Below are 22,451 nucleotides of genomic sequence, written 5' to 3' on the forward strand. Positions count from 1 at the left end.
AATGATCAAGAAGCTGCCCAATTAATTGGGGCCAAGTTTAAGGCCCGCCTAAAAGTGCACAAAGCCCCTCCAAGTATAAGAAGGAACACCCGACAAAGATTCAGCCTTTTGGATTCGGCTCTCAAGCGGAGACACCCACCCACCAGCATCACCAGAAGCAAGTCAGTTCAAGGTCAACGCTCGCTACCAGATGGACGACCTTAGCTGTACTCCTGTTGCCTCTTCGAACCCAACAGCCTCAGATCGGAACAACGGCCATTGTTCCTCTGACTAAGTGGGCACCCGAAGTTTAGTATAGGCGTTAGCGATAGAGATAGTTTAGTTTGTCGTATTATTGTGCACGAGTAGATCTTACTGTGTGTAAATAAATAGTATTGACTTTGAACTAACTAACTGGTGTATTGGCTCTTTGATCGGTATTCAGGTTGAAAGTATACACATAATTAGGATTAAGAAAGGCGACCGTATTGATGGCTTTATTTATAGCAAGTAAACAGGGCAACATTACTAGCGACATCTGACGGGACTCGACCTAGAAGTGGCTTTGTCAGTCCGAGAGAACCCAAATTTGAATTAGAATCCAATTGGAAAAAGAAAAGCCACAAGCGTAAGACCAATATTGATCAAACCACCAAGATTCGGAAGTGCGTTATTTGCATGTGTACTAACAAGGGATATAAGGTAAACCTGAGAGATTTTGTTGCGTAAAACTGTCGGGAGTTTTGTAGACCGGAAAATAGTGTAAGCCGTACCCGTGTTTACATCACCACTTTATTCCCCCCTGTTCCAAATTCGGTAGAAACCCAGAGATAACAGTAGAAATTGCAATGAAGGCAATGGACCGCCTTATGAATATGAACCCCCAGGAATTAGAGGTCGCAGCGACCAGTACAGCAGGGTAGTGTCCCGTATGGGAAGAGGAAATTCATAAATATATCAAAGGGAAAGGATGGCCCCATTGGAGCAAATTGTGTGCAAACGACGAAACAGGTCCCGGAAGTATAGGGCATACTTGGTGGGAGAACCTGACCGAGATTGATAAGAAAAGCTTAGGAAAAGCTCGTAACCAATGGCAATCGTGTCCTGCTTGGCACAATTGCGAGGCACAGAGGAGGTTGTGAGGACGCTCCGCAGAGAGATTGAAGAGAGAGATAAGAATAGTGAGGGAGACGTGAGTGAGTATGAGAAAGTTAACAGGGAACTTAGAGAGTGTTTAGTGGCGAAGGACAAGGAGATGGAGGATGTCAAACGGGCACACCAATCTTGTCTCGCCCATTTAAGCAGCTTTCAGTCCCAATACGATAAGGCCTACCAAGACACGCAACGCATGGTGTTGGTACGAGAAGTGACAGAACACCAAGTCGAGCAATTAAAGAAATGTCAGGATTTAAAAGCAGCCCGAGCACTCCACAGTTCCACGACGGAACAAAGGCAGAGCTCGGTAGACCATGCTAAATGCAAAAGCAGATTGCAGACCTGCAATCCCTGCTTTCTGTACAAAATGGATTCCAGAATGCATCTGGACCCCAGTTAGATCAGGAAAATGGCCCCGATTGGCAGGAATTAAACGAGACTGCCCATCTATATGTACATGGAACATGTACTCAGGACAAACCTCAGAACAGACAAGCACCCCCACCCCCGACCGCACAGGCAGAGATCAACCCCATGAACCCTGTCACCACACAGCGCAGGGCCACAACAGACGGAGACCTCGATTTTCTGTACACCACCCAATTAACTGTCACTTAATTAAGGGATGCTTGCGATAAGATAACACTGTTCCAACCCACATCAGAACCACACCATTATTTTGCGAGGGTTAAACAGCAGGCGACCATGTACGGCCTGGATGAGAAGGAGCAAGTGAAGCTCACAGTTTTGAGCCTCGACCCCTCAGTCGTGGCAGCCCTTCCCGACCCAAAAAAATGTAGGAGGAGGCACCCTCCAAGAAATGCATGCGGCGATTCTAGATGCGATCGGCAACAATAAGGAAGACCCTGTCGAAGGCCTCAACAAATGTAGGCAGAAAAAGGACAGAGCACCCAACAGCGTTTGCTGGACGCCTTTGGATTCATTTCACAACAGTATTCAGAGAGTTATCCCGCGCCCATTTGACCCCAGACAATATGGCCAAATGGACTCGAATCCTAGTCTCTCACGCGACCGAAGCAGGACAGAGAGCTTGTGCCAATTATGACTACTCAGACGAGACCCACAATGAGAAATGGGTACTAAAGAGACTATCCCGAGCTTGGGAACAGTCCATTCAGGGAAAATCAGATTACGGCAAAGCAGAGGAAGAGCAGGCCGATGCCAACATGCATCCAGTTAGGACGCATCAGAACCCCGCATGGGTAAACGAGGGAAGAAATAGCCCACAGTAGCCTAAATCCCACGAATGTCACAAATGCGGATGATTAGGACATTACACACAAGAGTGCAATGCCCCCCAGAAACAGCAGCGAAACCAGCAGGCAAATACTCTGAATTAGAATAGGGCCAAGCCAATTCATAGTGTTCGCACCCGTTCTGAGAAAGCAGACATGAACGGCACCGATTGACGGTGTTCAGACTCCCCAACTTGGGTCTGCGACACCCTTTGACACAAGTCCGGCAGACCGGTAGTAGCAGGCACAGTCCGGGGACACCCCGTAGAATTTCTTTGGGACACAGGAGGGTCCCGCACCACTCTCAATTCCTCCACAATGTTTCAACGAGACACATGGCCCACCACAGACACCATTACCCTCAGCGGTTTCACAGGGCACTTACAGCAGGGACACATCACAGCCTCTGTAGTGATTCAGATAGGAAACATTAAAACCAAAGACCCTGTAGTTCTAGTCGATCTACCCCAGACAGCTGAACACATTTTGGGGATAGACTTTATGAGCTCCCACAATCTATCGTTCGACCCCGTAAACAAATGTGTGTGGAGAATGGCAAAGGCAGCACGAGCCCCCACCATGCTCACAGTCGGAGACTATGGACACAGAATTAGCGCAGTAGGAGACTTTAAGGTTCGACCCTCGAGCCATTAGTTGGGACAAAGATGTTAGAGACGTTTTGCAGCGACACAAAGCTTCCTTTGCCCAGCACAAGCACGACTGCGGCAAAATAGCAGGTTTAGTAAACGCTACAGGACCCGACCCCAAACCCCAAAAACAGTACGGTTTTCCCCAACAAGCAGAGTGAGAAATCGCAACGGTTATCCAGAGTCTGCTTGACCAAGGCGTACTCCGTTCAGTCACCGCCCTCACGCATGAGAAAACAGTACAGCAGATTATTGAAAATGTTAAAGCAGCCTAGCTCGCCGCAGCTGTTCGGCTTGGAACACGAAAGAAGCAAAGTAAACTTTGTTTCGACAAGACAGTACACACCACAGAATTTGTAGTAGGGCAGCAGGTCATGCTATCCCTGTACAACCCCAGTTCATTTCTTTCCCCCAAATTCGCAGGACCCTGCTCCATTGCCAATAAAATCAGCCCCTCTGTGTATAAGATCACTTATCCCAATGGCAAGTCTGGATGGTTTCATATAAACCAGCTTAAGGCTTATGGCACACAGAGCAACCGCTCACACCTCATCTCACTTGCAGCAGCAGACAAGCACGCCCCGCCCACGGATGACCTACTCCTACCCTCCCCCAACCAGTCCAGCCCATCCTCAGACACCACTTCAACTCCACCCCCAGAGGCACGACTCCGCCCTCCCTTCATTCAACCAGCACCGATAGTGACAGCGAAAGCCACAGCCCCATGGCACCGCGACACGTTTACACTCCTGCACCAGGCCCCACTCCCAGCGACTCCGAACAAGACAACTTTGAGACCACGTATATAAAAGCCCCTGATCCGGACTCACCGCCCGACGACTATGGATTGCCCCCACCACCTCCAACCTCGACACGAAACACTGGCACCGCGACAATTCCTGCAGACGCATCCGTAACGATGAGCCAAGCAGCTTCGGCACGGCTACTCCAGTCACGAGTGTGGCAACCGGGAGAAGATGATGACTCAGAGTCTGACTCCCACCAGACAAGCCCCTTTGTGACTGTGGTGGTATGAATGGGAGCACTGCCATTGGTGCAGAGCATTGGTTTCCCATTGGCTCTGGCTGGTCATGTGCCTCTCGTCTGATTGGCTGGGACTAGTCATGTGACTGCTCACCAATTGGTCGAGAGGCAAGTAGACCCAGCCTCCGAGGCGGGGTATAAGTACCCAGAGTTCCCGGCGGTCGGCCATTCTTTGTAGTCGACCACCGGGCTAACAACTAACTGATTAAAGCCTAAGTTTGGACCTCCACCGTGACTCGCGTCCAATTGATGGTACATCAATTTAATCAGCTAGAATTGTGAAATGGAGCTACACATCAAGCCTGACTGCCTCCGCATCAGCCCACATGCTTCAAATGCGCCTGCAATCTTTAAACATTGGCAGGCGTGTTATATCATAGAATTTACAGAGCAGGAGGCCATTCGGCCCATCAAGTCAGCACCGGCTCTTGGAAAGAGCAGCCTACCCAAGGTCAACACCTCCACCCTATCCCCATAACCCAGTAACCCCACCCAACACTAAGGGCAATTTTGGACACTGAGGGCAATTTATCATGGCCAATCCACCTAACCTGCACATCTTTGGACTGTGGGAGGAAACTGGAGCACCCGGAGGAAACCCACGCACACACGGGGAGGACGTGCAGACTCCGCACAGACAGTGACCCAAGCCGGAATCGAACCTGGGACCCTGGAGCTGTGAAGCGATTGTGCTATCCACAATGCTACCGTGCTGCCCACTGTGTTTCAACAGTTACCTGACAACTGCAGCCGGCAAGCCCAAGGAGCAGAAACTCCACATCCTCCACTTGTGCGTGAGCACGGCGGTATACTCAATGATTGAGGATGAAAATGATTATGACGCGGCCATGGATATCCTGAGAGGACACTTTCTCCGGCCGGTCAACGAAGTATATGCACGGCATCTCCTGACTACTAGACAACAGTTCCCTGGTGAGTCACTCAACGAGTTTTACCAGACCCTCGCAGCTCTAGGGAGAATGTGCGCCTGTCCCCATGTTTCTGCGACAGAGCACATGGAACTTTTAATCAGCGACGCTTACGTTGCTGGCATGCAGTCCCCTTCTATCCGCCAACGATTGCTGGAGAAGAACGCCCTCAGCCTATCTGAGGCACGGACCCGCGCAACCTCCCTGGAGGTCGCCGACATGAACGCCCGCGCATACGCCCCTGGCCGCGCGGCAATCCCTTGGACTTCATGCACACGCCACCTCTGTCCTCCGTTGACCTCGACCTCCCCCCCCAGGCCTGCGCTGCGGGTCGCTCCGACAAGCTAACGGGGCCCCGTTGCTATTTTTGTGGCCTCTCCAAGTGCCCCCGCCCGCGCTGCCCGGCCCGCTCCGCTCTGTGTAAGAGCTGCGGGAAGAAGGGCCACTACGCGGTGGTCTGCCAGACCAAGTCGGTCGCTGCTGTTCCGCGCAGCGACCGCGGATCGCCCTCCCCCCCGGACACTCCCAGGGCCGCGCACCAACCTCTCTGGCCCGCCTTGCGGACCCCCCAACAGGCCCACGGTCCTCCCTACCCCCGCTCCCGGCTGCCCTGACCGGCCCGCAGACGCCGCTGACACTGCCCCCAGCCACCACGGGGTTCCCACGGGCGCCGCCATCTTGGGTCCCGGACGCCACGTGCGGGTCATGGGCGCTGCCATCTTGGGGCCCCGGCACCACGTGCGGGTCCTGGGCGGCGCAATCTTGGGGCCCCGATTCTATGTGCGGATCCTGGGCGCCGTCACCATGGGCCAACACGGAAGGCCCTGCCAGCGATTACTCTGCCACCGAGGATGATCTGGAACTCTCGCCACTCCTCATTCTCCCCCGTCTATGCGCTCCGGCACTCTTGGGCCTGGATTTCCAGTGCAACCTGCAGAGCTTGACCTTCCAATTCGGTGGCCCTATTCCCCCCCTTACTGTCTGCAGCCTCGCGTACCTCAAAGTGGACCCCCCTTCCTTGTTTGCTAATCTCACCCGAGATTGTAAACCTGTCGCCACTAGGAGCAGACGATACAGTTTTCAGGATCGGATCTTCATCGGGTCCGAGGTCCAGAGGCTCATTAAAGAAGGAGTCATCGAGGCCAGCAACAGTCCCTGGCGAGCCCAAGTGCTGGTAGTTCGGACTGGGGAGAAAAACCAGATGGTCATTGATTACAGTCAGACCATCAACAGGTTTACGCAACTGAACGCGTATCCTCTCCCCTGCATTTCCGACCTGGTTAACAGAATCGCGAAGTACAAAGTTTTTTCCTGGCTTTTAAAGCAGACCAAGCAGGCCAGTAGCACGGTTCGATTCCCGTACCAGCCTCCCCGGACAGGCGCCGGAATGTGCGACTAGGGGCTTTTCACAGTAACTTCATTGAAGCCTACTCGTGACAATAAGCGATTTTCATTTCATTTCATTTCCTGCCGACCGTCTGGATACTCCACGTATGCATACTGCGGGTTGGCGTGGAGTAACTGGACTCTCTCAACCAACGGGTCGGACTTGTGCACCCGCACATGCTTCCGGAGCTTCCGGAGTTGGTTAAGTGGATCTTAAGTCTGCCTACCACCAGCTCCCCCTCCGCGTGAGTGATCGCAAGTACACCGCGTTTGAGGCAGATGGGCGCCTCTACAACTTCCTCAGGGTTCCATTCGGTGTCACAAATGGGGTCTCGGTCTTCCAACGGGAGATGGACTGAATGGTCGACAAGTACGGTTTACGGGCTACCTTCCCATATCTCAATAACGTCACCATCTGTGGCCACGACCAGCAGGACCATGACATCAACCGTCAAAAATTCCTCCGAACCGGTGAAACTCCTTAATTTAACTTACAATAAGGATAAGTGCGTGTTTAGCACCGACCGCCTAGCCATCCTCGGCTACGTAGTGCGTAACGGAGTGATAGGCCTCGATCCCGAACACATGCGCCCCCTGATGGAACTCCTCTCCCCAACACCCTCAAATCCCTCAAACGCTGCCTGGGCTTCTTCTCCTATTACGCCCAGTGGGTCCCCACCTACGCCGACAAAGCCCGCCCCCTCATCCAGTCCACCTCCTTACCCCTGTCGATGGAGGCCCGCCAGGCCTTTATCCACCTCAAAGCGGATATCGCAAAGGCCACGATGCATGCTATCGGCGAGTCCCTCCCATTCCAGGTCGAGAGCGACGCGTCTGACGTAGCTCTGGCGGCCACCCTGAACCAAGCGGGCAGACCCGTGGCCTTCTTCTCCCGGACCCTCCACGCTTCCGAAATCCGCCACTCCTCGGTGGAAAAGGAGGCACAGGCCATAGTTGAAGCTGTGCGATATTGGAGGCACTATCTGGCCGGCAGGAAGTTTACCCTCCTCACAGACCAACGGTCAGTAGCTTTCATGTTCGATAATGCACAGAGGGGCAAGATCAAGAACGACAAGATCTTGCGGTGGCGGATCGAGTTGTCCACGTACAACTACGATATCTTGTATCATCCTGGGAAGCTCAACGAGCCTCCCGATGCCCTATCCCGTGGTACCTGTGCAGCGCGCAGATTGACCGCCTCCGCTCCCTCCACACGGATCTCTGCCATCCAGGGGTCACCCGTTTTTACCACTTTATCAAGACACGCAACCTGCCCTACTCCGTTGAGGAAGTCAGGAACATCACCAGGGACTGCCACGTCTGCGGCAAGTGCAAACCGCACTTCTACCGCCCCGAACGAACGCATCTGATCAAGGCGTCCCGCCCCTTCGAACGTCTCAGTAGAGACTTCAAGGGTCCCCTCCCCTCCAACAACCGCAACACATATTTCTTGAGAGTTATTGATGAGTACTCCCGCTTCCCTTTTGCCATCCCCTGACATGACCACAACAACCGTCATAAAGACCCTCCTATCCATCTTCTCCCTGTTTGGTTACCCCGCGTACATCCACAGCGACCGGGGGTCCTCCTTTATGAGTGACGAACTGCGTCAATTCCTACTCAGCAGGGGCATAGCCTCTAGCAGGACGACCAGTTATAACTCCCGGGGTAACAGTCAGGTCGAGCGGGAGAATGGCACCATTTGGAAGACCATCCTGCTGGCCCTACGGTCCAGAAATCTCCCTCTCCCCCGTTGGCAAGAGGTCATCCCCGACGCCCTCCATTCAATCCGGTCTCTCCTCTGCACCACCACTAATCAAACACCTCATGAACGTCTTCTTGTTTTCCCTAGGAAGTCGTCCTCAGGATTCCCTCTCCTGATCTGGCTGGCCACCCCCGGGCCCATCTTGCTCCGGAAGCATGTGCGGGTGCACAAGTCCGACCCGTTGGTTGAGAGAGTCCAGTTACTCCACGCCAACCCGCAGTATGCATACGTGGAGTATCCAGACGGTCGGCAGGAAATGAAATGAAATGAAAATCGCTTATTGTCACGAGTAGGCTTCAATGAAGTTACTGTGAAAAGCCCCTAGTCGCCACATTCCGGCGCCTGTCCGGGGAGGCTGGTACGGGAATCGAACCGTGCTACTGGCCTGCTTGGTCTGCTTTAAAAGCCAGCGATTTAGCCGAGTGAGCTAAACCAGCCCCTGTGAGCTAAACCAGCCCCGGATATGGTCTCGCTTCAGGACATGGCACCCGCCAGCGTGCGGCCTTCTCCCCTTACATCAACACCTCCTCCCCAACCCCAATTCCCCCCAGTGCCCCCACAACCCAGCGCACAGACCCCCTCTTCCCCGATTACAGCGTCTCCACCACCGGCCCAGGGTACGGAGACACATCTACGACCGACGCTCCCGGAGGCAAGGACGACCATCGGCCCGACATCACCGGCTCCACTGCGAAGGTCCTCCAGAACACCACGGGCACCCGACAGGCTGATCGTCTCCATCTGATGCAACCATGGGACTTTATTGGACTCTATTGTAATTTTTTTTGCATCCTACTGTATTTAGTTTTGTTCATTTTGCCACGAGCCAGTGGGCAGCCCCCATTTTCTCAATGTCTCTACTCATACCACCAGTCCTCGCTCCCCTCCTCTCTCTTCCCCTTAAAACACCCCCCCCCCGCCTTCTTTCTCCACAAGGGGTCAATGTGGTGGTATGAATGGGAGCACTGCCATTGGTGCAGAGCATTGGTTTCCCATTGGCTCTGGCTGGTCATGTGCCTCTCATCTGATTGGCTGGGACTAGTCATGCGACTTCTCACCAATTGGTCGAGAGGCAAGTAGATCCAGCCTCCGAGGCGGGGTATAAGTACCCAGAGTTCCCGGCAGTCGGCCTTTCTCTGTAGTCGACCACCGGGCTAACAACTAGCTGATTAAAGCCTAAGTTAGCACCTTCATCGTGCCTCGCGTCCAATTGATGGTACATCAATGACTCTGTTCACTATAGAGCAATGAGGTGTCCAGATGATGGTAAAAAGGAACTGATGGAGATGTACGGTGTCCTTCTGATGGAGCCTGCCCGATTTTGTTATGTTAGTTTGTTACTTTAAATGTTTGTTATTTTAAATGTTGAATGTTTGTTTGTGCACTTAAAGTTTATTCATGGCCCCACGCCACCACTCTTTTAACGCCCACTGGCAGTTAAAGGAACTAGTTTGTCGGCAGACAACCAATCATAGCTACTCTTCTGATTCAAAGGTAATCATAAGAGGCGGTATCCCTGATGACCACAAATTCTTTCCGTTTTTGTCCAGTCACTCAGGCCGTGGAGTAACGTCACTGGTCCCCCACCCTGCCTGAGGACCCCCATCTGGTCAGCTACGCTCAGGTAGTGCACTTACGGCACTGGTCACCGCCCTGCCTGAGAACCCCCATCTGGTCAGCTACGCTCAGGTAGTGCACTTACGGCACTGGTCACCGTCCTACCCGGGGACTCCACCCATTCTTGCCCCTCCGCGGCCCATACGCACCCCATTCGGAACTTTTGGTTCAAAACTCGTTTGTTTGTTTCTGGCGACCCTTAGGTTGCTCTCCCATATGCTATTTACATCCTCAAACACTTGGATGAAACGCTTTACTGCTGGACGGAGAGATAGTCCGCTGACACACTGCATCGATCACACAGGCTGCGAGACTGCTCGCGCTGTGACAGCATTTTCTTTTTGCATGTCTGGTCCCAAAATATTTGGTTTAAAAAAAAGAGGGAGTCACATATGGTGACAATTCTAATGGGCAATTAATAATAAAAGGACAGACAGACAGACATACGAGATATTAAACAAGATAATAACAGATATTATGCTTGTGGCCACAGCAAATCCAGAACAACAGAATACGAAGGAAGACCAAGAAGGAAAAAGAGAACATGAAGACAGACATCATGATCTATATCTGGATCTTTGTGTGATCCCTCCAGTTGCGCGCGGACGCGACCCCCCCCTGACCCCTACCCCACAGCCGTGAATGTTTCCCATCCCTGCCATACACCACACCCAGAGACAGCCACTGATACACCAACCTGGTGTGACAAATGTATCACATGGTATTCCCTGTCCTACATCGTGGAAGCACTGTTAGTCATAGCGATACTCTGTAGTGTCATCCAGACACTGACACTTAGGAAATGGCGAGGGAAAGCCTCCCGCACTCCGGTATATACCCTCAGATCCCTATTTTCAGACTTCAGCAAACCCCCCACTCCCTCTAAGTAAATAAAGTGCGATTAATTTTTTTGTTTGTTCTAATAAAAGATGTGAAATTCTGTACTTGACCGCCAGAATACAGAAACATGTAATGCTGCTATTGTATAGTTTATACTGTTGTAAATTCTTTTCATTGACTAAGGAGAGTTTAGAGAAGAATAGTTAGAGGTTCCCGTGTTTTAATTGTAATGCATGCCTAAATGTCAAAGCGCCCCTTAGAATTTTATAATAATGTGATGTATATAAAACAATCCACAGGGCAGAGTAGAACCTGTCCTTGATTGTGGGTGCTCGACTTCGGCAGAGAATAAAGAAGATTCAGTAATATGATCCTTCACGCTTCACGTTGAGGATCACAAGGAGGGAGTGTAGCCATCTGGGATGGCCAATTTCAGTATACAAAATGGACGCTCACAGAGACTCTAGGGAAATATGGACCATGCTAGGCAACAAGCAGGCACAAAGCCTGAATGTATATTTGCTCTCTTGAAATTGGCTCTCAAAGCAGAGAGACCCATCCACCAGCATCACCAGAAGCAAGTAAGTTCAAGGTCAACGCTCGCTACCAGACGGACGACCTTAGCTGTACTCCTGTTACCTCTTCGAACCCAACAATCTCAGATCCGAACAATGGCCATTGTTCCTCTGACTAAGTGGGCACCCGAAGTTTAGTATAGGCGTTAGCGATAGAGTTAGTTTAGTTTGTCGTATTATTGTGCATGAGTAGATCATACTGTGTGTGAATAAATAGTATTGACTTTGAACTAACTAACTGGTGTATTGGCTCTTTGATCGGTATTCGGGTTGAACCTTGTGGCGGTATCGAGAGATACCTGGCGACTCTGAAAGTATACACATAATTAGAATTAAGAAAGGCGACCATATTGACGGCTATATTTATAGCAAGTAAACAGAGCAACAGGTTTCGCCCCCACAACCCAAAGATGTGCAGGGCAGGTGGAATGGCCAGGCTAAATCGCCCCTTAATTGTAAAAAATGAAAAGGTATTTTGATAAGAAGGAAAGAATGAGGAGGTGTTAGTTGTTGTTACTCATGAAGAGATAAATCCAGATGATTCTGAATTTGACATTCCTCAATTAGATTGGACAATGAGGAAGTAATAGGAAATCGAGATAGGTTATTGAGTTACTTTCTAGAGGAAAACAAAATGATCTCAAAGAGTCATTATAGTCCCATAGAGCTGTATGTGGGAATATATTGGGAAATACAAAACTAATTGTTCTCACCTGCCTGGATCGACATGGCTGTGGACAATTGGTTACCCCATGACTCTTGGTGAATATGAACTCCCCCAATGAGGGGGTCAGGGCAATTGCAGGGTAGTGCTCTATAAATAGAGCTGGCCATTGTGGAACCGGCTAGAGAAGGAAGCAGTAGTGGACGACTGCTGCTGTGCACATATTGCTGTCAATAAAGTTACTTTCTGGTTGACTCTACAAACTCGTGCCGGATTCTTTGTGGCCCTCACAAAACTGGCGATGAGGATTAAAGTTGGATAGCTGTCTCAGCTGCTGAAGTCACCTCCTTGGACTTTTTGTTGGATACAGGTTGGAAGTTTTTCTTTTTCAGTTGCACTATGCCTCTTTACAGACATTTGGATGTATTTGATGCTGCGCTGGAGAGTTGGAACCAGTACACACCAAGAATGCATTACTACTTCTGGGCGAATAACCAAAAATGAATGCCAGATGGTCATTTTGTTAACCGCCTGTGGCGCACATACATTTGGGGTGATAAGAAGCCTTACATACCCAGCCACAACTGACAGTAAAATGTTTGATGAGCTCATGACTTTGGTGGGGCAAGGCGGCACGGTGGTGCAATGGTTGGCACTGCTGCCTCATGGTGTTGAAGACCAGGGTCCAATCCCAGCCCCAGGTCACTGTCCATGTGAAATTTGCACATTCTCCCCGTGTTTGCATGGGTCGCACCCCAACAACCCAAAAGATGTGCAGGGTAGGTGGATTGGCCATGTTAAATTGCCCCTTAATTGAAAAAGATAAGACTTTGTTGGGGCAACATTTTAACCCAGCTCTGTCCGTGATGGTCCAACATTGCTGGTTTAACACCGTAGAGAATAACCCGGAGAATCCCTTGCTGAGTTCTTACCCAGGCTATGCAGGATTGCAGAGTACTGAGAATATGGTGACACTTTGTCAGAGATGTTATGAGACTGTTTGGCTTGTGGCATGAACAACATGGCCAAAACGAGGAAACTGTCCGCCGAGCCGACATTGACCTTTCAACAGTCCATCCTGAAGGCATTGTCCCAAGAGAGCGGAAAATGGGGAGTGCAGGAACTACAGGAAATGGAGGTGCATGCCTTGGGGCATGCCCTCTTCTTCCCAAAAGCGTCCCCCGTATGCCCGCCATACCTTGGACAGGGTGCTGTAAGGACCGCCGGAGGCCGTCAGACATTCCTCCCCAAAAAGAACCTTCTCCGGAACCAATCGATGAGGAGTCGTGTTGGTGTAAATTTGTGGGTGTCAACCCTGGCGTGGACGCCAGTCCTGGCCACGTCAGAGGGCTAGTCACTCTGGCAGGAGCTGTGGCCAACCCAGGGCTCGTACTTTCCATTTGATTGAACCCAAGGATACTGCTCCCGAGGATGAGGGGGTGGAGAATGACTGCCTGCTGCTACATCACATGGCAGCCCCCCCCGAGTGGCCCCTATTAAGGTGACGGTACGGGTAAATGGTCACCCACTTAAGATTGAGTTGGATACTGCTGCAGCGGTCTCCGTGGTTAGGCAGAAGACATTTGACGGAATCAAGGAGGGTATACAGACCCTTACATTCACTGATACACAAGCCAGGTTGGCAACCCATACAGGAGAACTATTGGACATCCCTCGGACTAGGATGATCCAACTTGCTTACGGACAGCAGGTGGAGTGTTTCCTGCTCATCGTGGTGCGAGGCCACGGACCCAGCCTGTTGGTTTGGGACTGGTTGTGGTATTTACGGCTGCAAAGGAGGCACGATTCTACAAATGGGTTCTGGTGGCTTGTCTGAGGTAATAGGAAGATACCCATAAAATTCCAGCCCGTATCCAGGTTGACCCAGAAGCCACGCCGCGCTACTTCCGGGCACGCCCGGTGCCTTACACCTTGCTCGAGGAAGTATAAGCGGAGCTCACCCGTTTGGGGTCCCTGGGTCAGTCCCATCCGTTTCACTGACTGGGCATCGACGGTTATACCGGTAATGAAGCCAGATAACACGGTTTGCGGCAACTATAAACTAACGGTGAACACAGCTTCCCGGCCAGAGCGAGATCCAATACCCTGCATAGAGGATCTCTACATGAAGCTCGCAGAGGGACTCTCGTTCGTGAAATTGGATATGAGTCACGCCTATCTGCAGCTGGAGTTGGACCCTGTCTCCTGACAATATGTTACCATTAATATGCACAGGGTCCTGTATGAGTATATATGGTTGCCTTTTGGAGTGTCCTCTGCCTGTGCTATTTTTCAATGCGTCATGGAGAGTATCTTGCGAGGGTTGCCACGTACTGGTATTTATGTAGATGGCATCTTGATTACAGGAGTTTCAGAGCAAGAGCATTTGGATAATTTGGAGGCTGTGTTTAAATACTTCTCGGAGGTTGAAATTTGTTTCTGTTGCGTAAAGTGCAAGAAGAAGTGATCTACCTAGGTTATTGGGTGGACCGCAAAGGTTGGTACCCGTTTCGGAGAAGGTGCGCGCAATCCAACAAGCCCCCGCCCCGACGGACGCTTCGGGTCTTCGTTCTTTTCTCGGCCTCATAAATTATTATGGGAAGTTTCTCCCCAATCTGGCAGCCATGCTGGCCCCATTACACCTTCTGTTGAAGAAGAATCACTCCTGGGTTTGGGGTCAGCTGCAGGAAACCGCATTTCAGCAGGAGAAGCAACAACTGTCGTCATCTGGGTTACTAACCCACTATGATCCTGCAAAGCCTTTGATCATCACATGTGATGTATCCCCATATAGTAATGGGGCTGTCCAGTCCCACAAGATGGAGAACGGAACCAAGCGACGGATAGTGTTCGCCTCCCGCACATTGACTGCAGCGGAAACTAAATATGCACAGATCGAGAAGGAGGATCCGGCGGTGATCTTTGTGGTGAAACGCTTCCACCAGTATGTTTATGGCCGCCACTTCGCTTGCACCACCGATCATAACCCTCTGCTTGGACTTTTCAGAGAGGATAAGCCGATTCCGCCCATTGTTTCCGCCCAGATCAATCGCTGGGTTTTGCTGCTCGCTGCCTATTCTTTGGAGCATAAACCAGAGACGCAGATAGTGATTGCCAATGCACTGAGCAAGTTGCCTTTGCCGACCGGCCCCACGATAGCTGAGGTGGTTGTGACCCTGAATTTTATGGAGTTATTACCGGTCACGGCATTGTGGAACCATGAGTGAACCCAGACAGAACAGGTCCTATCCAAGGTTTGGCAGGTAGTCGTATATGGTGGGCAGCACAGGCAGCACCCAGGCGAGTTGAGGCCATTTTCCTCCAAGTTGTCTGAATTCAGCGTTGAAGATGGTATCTTGTTGTGGGGGACGTGTGTGGGCAGGAGCTGATACTTTTTCACACTAACTTCATTGCAGTGTTAATGTAAGCCTACCTGTGACAATAATAAAGATAAAGATTATAAAGGACCTCCACAATGGTCATCCGGGCGTGACAAAAATGAAAATGTTGGCGCAGAGTTATGTCTGGAAGATTCCACCAGCCATGCCCCTGCACCACCCAGCCAGGCTGGGCTTGGGTACGCTTACATGCCGATTTTGCTGGCCCTTTTCAAGGATCCATGTTCCTCTTTTTCATTGATGCCTAATCAAAGTGGCTCGATGTACAAAGGATGGTGGGAATAACGTCCTGTGCAACCAAGGAGAAGATGCGTTTATCTTTTAGCACGCATGGCCTGCCCAAGGTGCTGGTCACGGACAATGGCAATCCTTTCATAAGTGAGGAGTTTGTGGGTTTCATGAAGACGAATGGTGTACGACATATTTGCATCGCTCCATACCACCCAGCTTCCAATGGGTTGGGGCAGCGAGCAATGCAGACATTAAAACGGGGCCTTGAGAAACAGTCTTCCAGGTCCATGGACACTAGACTGTCTCATTTTTTGTTTTATTACAGTACCATTCTGCATGCGGTGACTGGGGTAACTCCCGTGGAACTCCTAATTGGCTGCATACTTTGTACCTGACTCAGCATGGTCTTTTCGGACATTCGCGCGAAAGTGCACCAAAATCAGTAACAGCAGGGGCATAGCCCTTCTCGACCTTGGCCAGTCTGGCAGTTTGCGCCTGGAGACATAGGGTGGAATTCTCCGATGCTGAGGCTAAGTGCTGGCGCGAACGGAGAATCCACGGGAATTTCATGACAGGAAAATCGGAACAAAACCCTCACCAATTCCGGTACTGGTGAGGGGCGCACTCCGGCACCTGCATGAAAAGCTCATGGATCGCACGGAAAACGGCCGGAGAATCGCTGGATCCCGTGCCTCGCAGGGCTGATGCCTGCATCATTCACGCCGGAAAACATGGCATCTGCCGTGCTGGAAGCCTAACCCGCCAACCCTGACCCCACAGCCAATCCCCTGTCCACCTCCAACCACTCCTTCCAGCCCGAGAAGAAGTACCTCAGCCAGCGGCATAGATCCTGGATGAGTGTGGGAATGTGAAAACAAAAGCTATTGAGGAGTTTCCAATACCATCAATGAGGTGAGAAGGTCTGAGATTTCTGGGCATGAGTGGTTTCTACAGGAAATTTATGCCAAATTTCAGCAGTGCGGTTGCTCCACTGACTGAACTTCTGAAAAAAGCACGGGACATTTCAGTGGACATTAGAATATCAGGAGGCATTCGATAATCTGAAAACTGTGTTAACCACTGAGCCAATGTTGTGACACATAATTATGACAAGCAATTTAAGGTGGCAATTGATGCGAGTGATGTGGGTTTTAGTGCTGTACTCCTGCAGGAAGATGACTAAAGGATGGAAATTTTGCTTGGAAATTAAATAATTCTCAAAAGAAATATTCAACCATTTAGATGGAGACATTGGGGTGAATTCCCCACTGGTTGGATTTTCCATTCTGCCTGCAATGCACCCCTGCCCGTGGGTTTCCTGGCCACGTGGGGTGGCTACAATGGGAAATCCCATTGGCCAGTGGCTGAACAGAGAATCCTGCTGCCAGTGATGGCACGTTGCTGAGGAACATGCGGCTGGGGAGGCGCAGAATTCACCCCATTGTGTTTAGTATTGGTGTTACAACATTTTGGCATGTATGTTGATAACAGTTCATCAGAGACAATAATCCATGAATTTTGTTTGTAAAAGTTTAAGGATCAAAATGCAACACTGTTGAGATAGAAATTATTGTTGCAACCATTTCACTTAAAAGTTATACATGTAGCAGGATGGGAAAAGTACAATGCTTTATCACAACATTGAAGTGTGAGAAGACTGGAACATTCGTAGGTGGAAAAGAAAGACTGAAATGGACTATGCTCATGTTTAGGTTTGCACGTTTAAAATACAATATGATATGCATCTTAGAGAGTAGAAGTTGTGTTTATTAATGAGAAATGTTTCGAGGTAAAAGGCTTTGGAAAAATGAAGCCATCTTTTTTATATTGACAGTTCATTTTCTTAAGGGGCGGTACGATAAATGTAGGAATTTCAGATATAATGTACTATAAATGTTTGGTGAAGTAAGGGTTAAAAGTCTCGGTTAGAGTGTGTTTGACTGCCAAATTCATGTTTGGAAAAAAATCCTGGTTTCAAATTCAACAAAGCTTTTAGGAGCCAGAGATACAATTAACCATCATAAAAAGCTTGGGTTAATGCAATTTTATTGTGATTAAGGAGATTCCCTAGGGAGTTCATTAGTTTTCAGCTTGGGAGGGCGGGCAGCACGGTAGCACAGTGGTTTAGCCCTGTTGTCTCACGGCACCGAGGTCCCAGGTTCGATCCCGGCTCTGTGTCACTGTCTATGTGCAGTTTGCACATTCTCCCTGTGTTTGCGTGGGTTTTGTCCCCACAACCCAAGGATGTGCAGGATAGGTGGATTGGCCACGCTAAATTGCCTCTTAATTGGTAAAAATGAATTTGGTACTCTAAATTTATAAAAAATGTTTTCAGCTTGGTGAGTTGATATCATTGCTCGGTGGAACTTCAGTTCAGTCTGGATGAAGCTGGGACTGCAAATCAGGTTTTGGTCTCTGCAGTTTCGTAAAAAGAGATTAACAGTCTTTAAAGCAGTGCAGACATACAGCTTTTGAAGACATACAGCCCTAATTCCTGACAGGAGACAGATCATTTCTGTAAAGCTGTACCAAAATATTTATTTCTCAAAGAATACCTCTGTAAAGCAAATATTCCTCTGTACCATAGGCATTTAAGGTGGATTGCAAGTGAGATGCTTTATTTCTTGTTCTTTTAGTGGGACTAAAGATAGCAATTAAGGGTATTGTATTCACTCTATTGAGTTGTATTGTTTATGGGGCGATTGTAAGTTATTTTCCAGTGTGATGTTAAAGATTTTAATACTGTGTTTGTAATTTAAAAAATGTTTAATATACCATATTCTGATTTATTCATGCAATCACTTCAGGCACAGAGTATCTTTTCCTCACAATCTGACAAAATAAAAATAAATAGTGAGGTTTTGGTTCAGAGTATCCTAGTCACTGTTGGGGGTCTGGTCTGGCATCGTAATATAACGAAAAGGATATCAATTTCAGGTCGTCATAGAACATAGAACATAGAACAGTACAGCACAGAACAGGCCCGTCGGCCCTCAATGTTGTGCCGAGCCATGATCACCCTACTCAAACCCACGTATCCACCCTATACCCGTAACCCAACACCCCCCCCCCCTTTAACCTTACTTTTATTAGGACACTACGGGCAATTTAGCATGGCCAATCCACCTAACCCGCACATCTTTGGACTGTGGGAGGAAACCGGAGCACCCGGAGGAAACCCACGCACACAGGGGGAGGATGTGCAGACTCCACACAGACAGTGACCCAGCCGGGAATCGAACCTGGGACCCTGGAGCTGTGAAGCATTTATGCTAACCACCATGCTACCCTGCTGCCCCCTAAATCAAGAGGATAAAGGGGTCATTGATCCTACAACCCACCCACCCCCCCAAAACAAAACAGAAAATAAAACACTCCACCTTGTAAAAGGGAAGGGGTACACATTTGATAAATGCACATTTTGATGAGTATGGGGTAGAATAAGGGAATGGAACAATGCGGAGAGCTCTGTAGGGAGGTGGCACACATCAATCAGGCTGAGCACAAATGACGTTCTCAACACTTCCAAAATTTTAGGAATTTATTTGATGCAACAGGTGTCAAATTTTGTGAAAGGATGTTATCCAAATCTTCCTTCGCTAATCCCCGGGCGTCAGGCAGCCAAAAGGAGAGTCTAATCCCGACATTATATAAACTGCAGTGTGGCTAAAACTACTTACAATACACTTGCTTTTCAAATGGTAAAAAGCTATTGGTCTTATTTTACCAATGTTCACCCCTCAAGAATCAATGGAAATTGTCTCCTCGGATCAGTATATTACACTTCCGATTAAAATGTCTAAATGTGGCGATGTGAACATTTAGAAGTAGTCTGATTTAGCACAGGGCTAAAGAGCTGGCTTTGAAAGCAGACCAAGGCAGGCCAGCAGCATGGTTCAATTCCCGTACCAGCCTCCCTGAACAGGCACCGGAATGTGGTGACTAGGGGCTTTTCACAGTAACTTCATTTGAAGCTACTTGTGACAATAAGTGATTTTTATTTCATTTCAAATGCTTCCTAGAAAGTAACCTCTGTTGGTAGGCGCTCGTTCGGGTCTAAATTCAAGCCAGGCTACAATATAAATTACAGAAAAAATTGTTTGAAAAGTTAATAAAATACAATTTCATTTCACATGCTGTTAAAAATGTGAAATATTTAAACTTAAATACCCACTTTAAAGATAATGATTTGAAAATTATTTCCTGAAGCAAAAGTACTGTGATTGTTCATTTTTAGAAGAAGCATTTTATAGAGAGTCCAATTGTGCCAAGACTTGTTATTTGGGTCATTGGGTCTGAGTGCTGTGTATCCACTGTTTAGATATCAATAGCATTTTAATGTAGATAGCATAAACTGAGGGCAGCTCAGAATAAAGTTTTTTTTTTTTTCCATTTTTTTTTATTGGAATTTTTTGCAGAAAATATAACAAAAAGTATAGCAAAAAGCAGTAATATGCAACTAACAGCCCCATAACACCCACAATTCCCCCCATACTGTAACATCACATGTATCAGATTCCCCCACCCCCCCCCCCAAACAAGAGAACTTAACCATAAATTAAAATTAGATAAATCAAATTTAAATAAAATAAGCTAACATAATCAACGTCCCCCCCCCCCCACCCCCCACCCCACCCCCCCACCCCCCGGGTTGCTGCTGCTACTGTCCCAGTACCCTATCGTTGAGCCAGAAAGTCGAGGAAAGGTTGCCACCGTTTAAAGAACCCTTGCACCGATCCTCTCAGGGCGAATTTAACCTTCTCAAGCTTAATAAAGCCCGCCATGTCATTGATCCAGGTCTCCACGCTTGGGGGCCTCGCATCCTTCCACTGTAGCAAAATCCTTCGCCGGGCTACTAGGGACGCAAAGGCCAGCACACCGGCCTCTTTCGCCTCCTGCACTCCCGGCTCTACCCCAACCCCAAAGATCGCGAGTCCCCATCCTGGTGCTCAGAATAAAGTTGACGTTGGATTGAAAATCAAACCTTACCAGGTGGGATGAAGAGGGTGCCTCGGACCCTGCCGTCTCTGACTGGGATCCTGCTCACCCCTTTCTTCATGAACCAACGTTGGTTGGTGGAAGTGGCCAGAGGCTGTTGTGGGAGCTGCCCCAGGCTCCAGTGTCCATCAAAGACCTCGATGTGGAGAGAGAGGGGAGCGGAGGCCACGTCCCTCTTGACGAGGCGAATGAAAGGAGTGTGGGGGCTGAGCGACCAGAGGAGCCCCATGGGCTGTGTGCCGGTGTAGTGGCCGCCCAGGGCCGGGGAGTGAGCCAGGTCTAGGTGGCCGTGTGCGTCCGCCTGGTATAAGGCGGAGGAGCGGAAGAGCTGCTCCTTCTCGTCGCGGAGCCAAGCCTTCATAGTGACCTGCTGGAGCGGGGCGAGGCCGCTCACCCGCACTCGGAGCGGTTCATCGAAGAGGGAGTCGGGGCTGGGCTTCAGCTGGACACTCACGGCCATGGCGGCTCGCTGAGGCAGGGGGAGGGGGCGGCGCAGGAGGGAACGGCTGCCAGACACCCGGAGCAGGCTGCACAGGGACATGGAAACCAGGGGTGAGGGATGGTTCACACCGTTTGCAGCTTGGTCTGTTGTAATGGTTCTTCTCCAATCTCTCTGGGAGGTTCCACCCTCTCTCATCTGTTGTGAGCGCCCAGTTTTGCATCGGGATTGAGCACAACCCTGGAAACACAGCAGCTTTTCTTGGTATTTGCGTTTGGTATTTGCACTTTTCATCGCCTAAAGATGCAAACCAGACCCGTCCAGTCAGGTGTGAAAAAAACTCACAGCACCTCAACAGCACTGAAGCTGCAGGGAAACAGGCCATTTGGCCCATCAACATCGTCCCATCCCTGCTAACTTCCCCAAAACCTTTCAAATTCCTCTGTCTCTCGGTGGCGGTGATGTGCTGAACCGAGAAAGGTGGCTCTTCCGTGAGAACTTCCAATTAGACCCTTTGCACCGGAAAGGTGGACACGGGAACCACCAACCTTCTCCCCCGCCCCCTAGGTCGAACACGTGATGAACCTCGAGATGGAAGACACATTGAACATGGTCAATTTATATATGTCTTCGATCTCCAGGTTGAACACTTGCTTGAACTAGGGGGAGGGGTAGGGGGAGGGGAGGGGTAGGGGGAGGGGGGGGGAGGTAGATGTACACCTAACTGATGGGGGGGGGGGTTGTGGGGTAGAACAAAATATGGGGGGGGTGTCACCATGCTGGCCGATATGCTAGTACACGGAAGAGGGGGGGTGGGGGGAGAAGGCAATGGGAGGGGAGGCAATAGGGGGGTGGACGAGGTCAGCTGGGCTGGGCTGGGGGGTGGGGATCTGGGACTAAGAGAGGGAAAGGGGGAGGGCAGAATACTGGCTACAACAGTTGCACATGGAGGCCGTCAGAATAAAGAAGACGTTGGTGGCCCACAAACTAAGGGAAACTTAGTTTCTGTTGGGGTCTGGTCTGGCATCGTAATATAACGAAAAGGTTATCAATTTCAGGTCGTCATCAAGAGGATAAAGGGGTCATTGATCCTACAACCCACCCACCCCCCCAAAACAAAACAGAAAATAAAACACTCCACCTTGTAAAAGGGAAGGGGTACACATTTGATAAATGCACATTTTGATGAGTATGGGGTAGAATAAGGGAATGGAACAATGCGGAGAGCTCTGTAGGGAGGTGGCACACATCAATCAGGCTGAGCACAAATGACATTCTCTGCAGTTCCAAAATTTTAGGAATTTATTTGATGCAACAGGTGTCAAATTTGGTGAAAGGATGTTATCCAAATCTTCCTTCGCTAATCCCCGGGCGTCAGGCAGCCAAAAGGAGAGTCTAATCCCGACATTACATAAACTGCAGTGTGGCTAAAACTACTTACAATACACTTGCTTTTCAAATGGTAAAAAGCTATTGGTCTTATTTTACCAATGTTCACCCCTCAAGAATCAATGGAAATTGTCTCCTC

At 49.7% G+C, this 22,451-nt stretch overlaps 1 protein-coding gene across 1 annotated transcript in view; it reads right to left on the reverse strand.

The window, feature by feature from the left end:
- Positions 1-21,072, reverse strand: part of LOC119957155 (acyl-coenzyme A thioesterase 1-like) — a 56,611-nt gene extending 35,539 nt beyond the window's left edge. The window contains exon 1 of the mRNA XM_038784928.1: positions 20,476-21,072. Coding sequence (XP_038640856.1) covers positions 20,476-21,025 — 550 coding nt within the window. The 5' untranslated portion in view covers positions 21,026-21,072. The remainder of the gene's footprint in view (positions 1-20,475) is intronic.
- Positions 21,073-22,451: the final 1,379 nt, after the last annotated feature.

The sequence above is a fragment of the Scyliorhinus canicula genome, chromosome 2 (genome assembly GCF_902713615.1).
Source record: "Scyliorhinus canicula chromosome 2, sScyCan1.1, whole genome shotgun sequence".
Taxonomy (NCBI): Eukaryota; Metazoa; Chordata; class Chondrichthyes; order Carcharhiniformes; family Scyliorhinidae; genus Scyliorhinus; species Scyliorhinus canicula.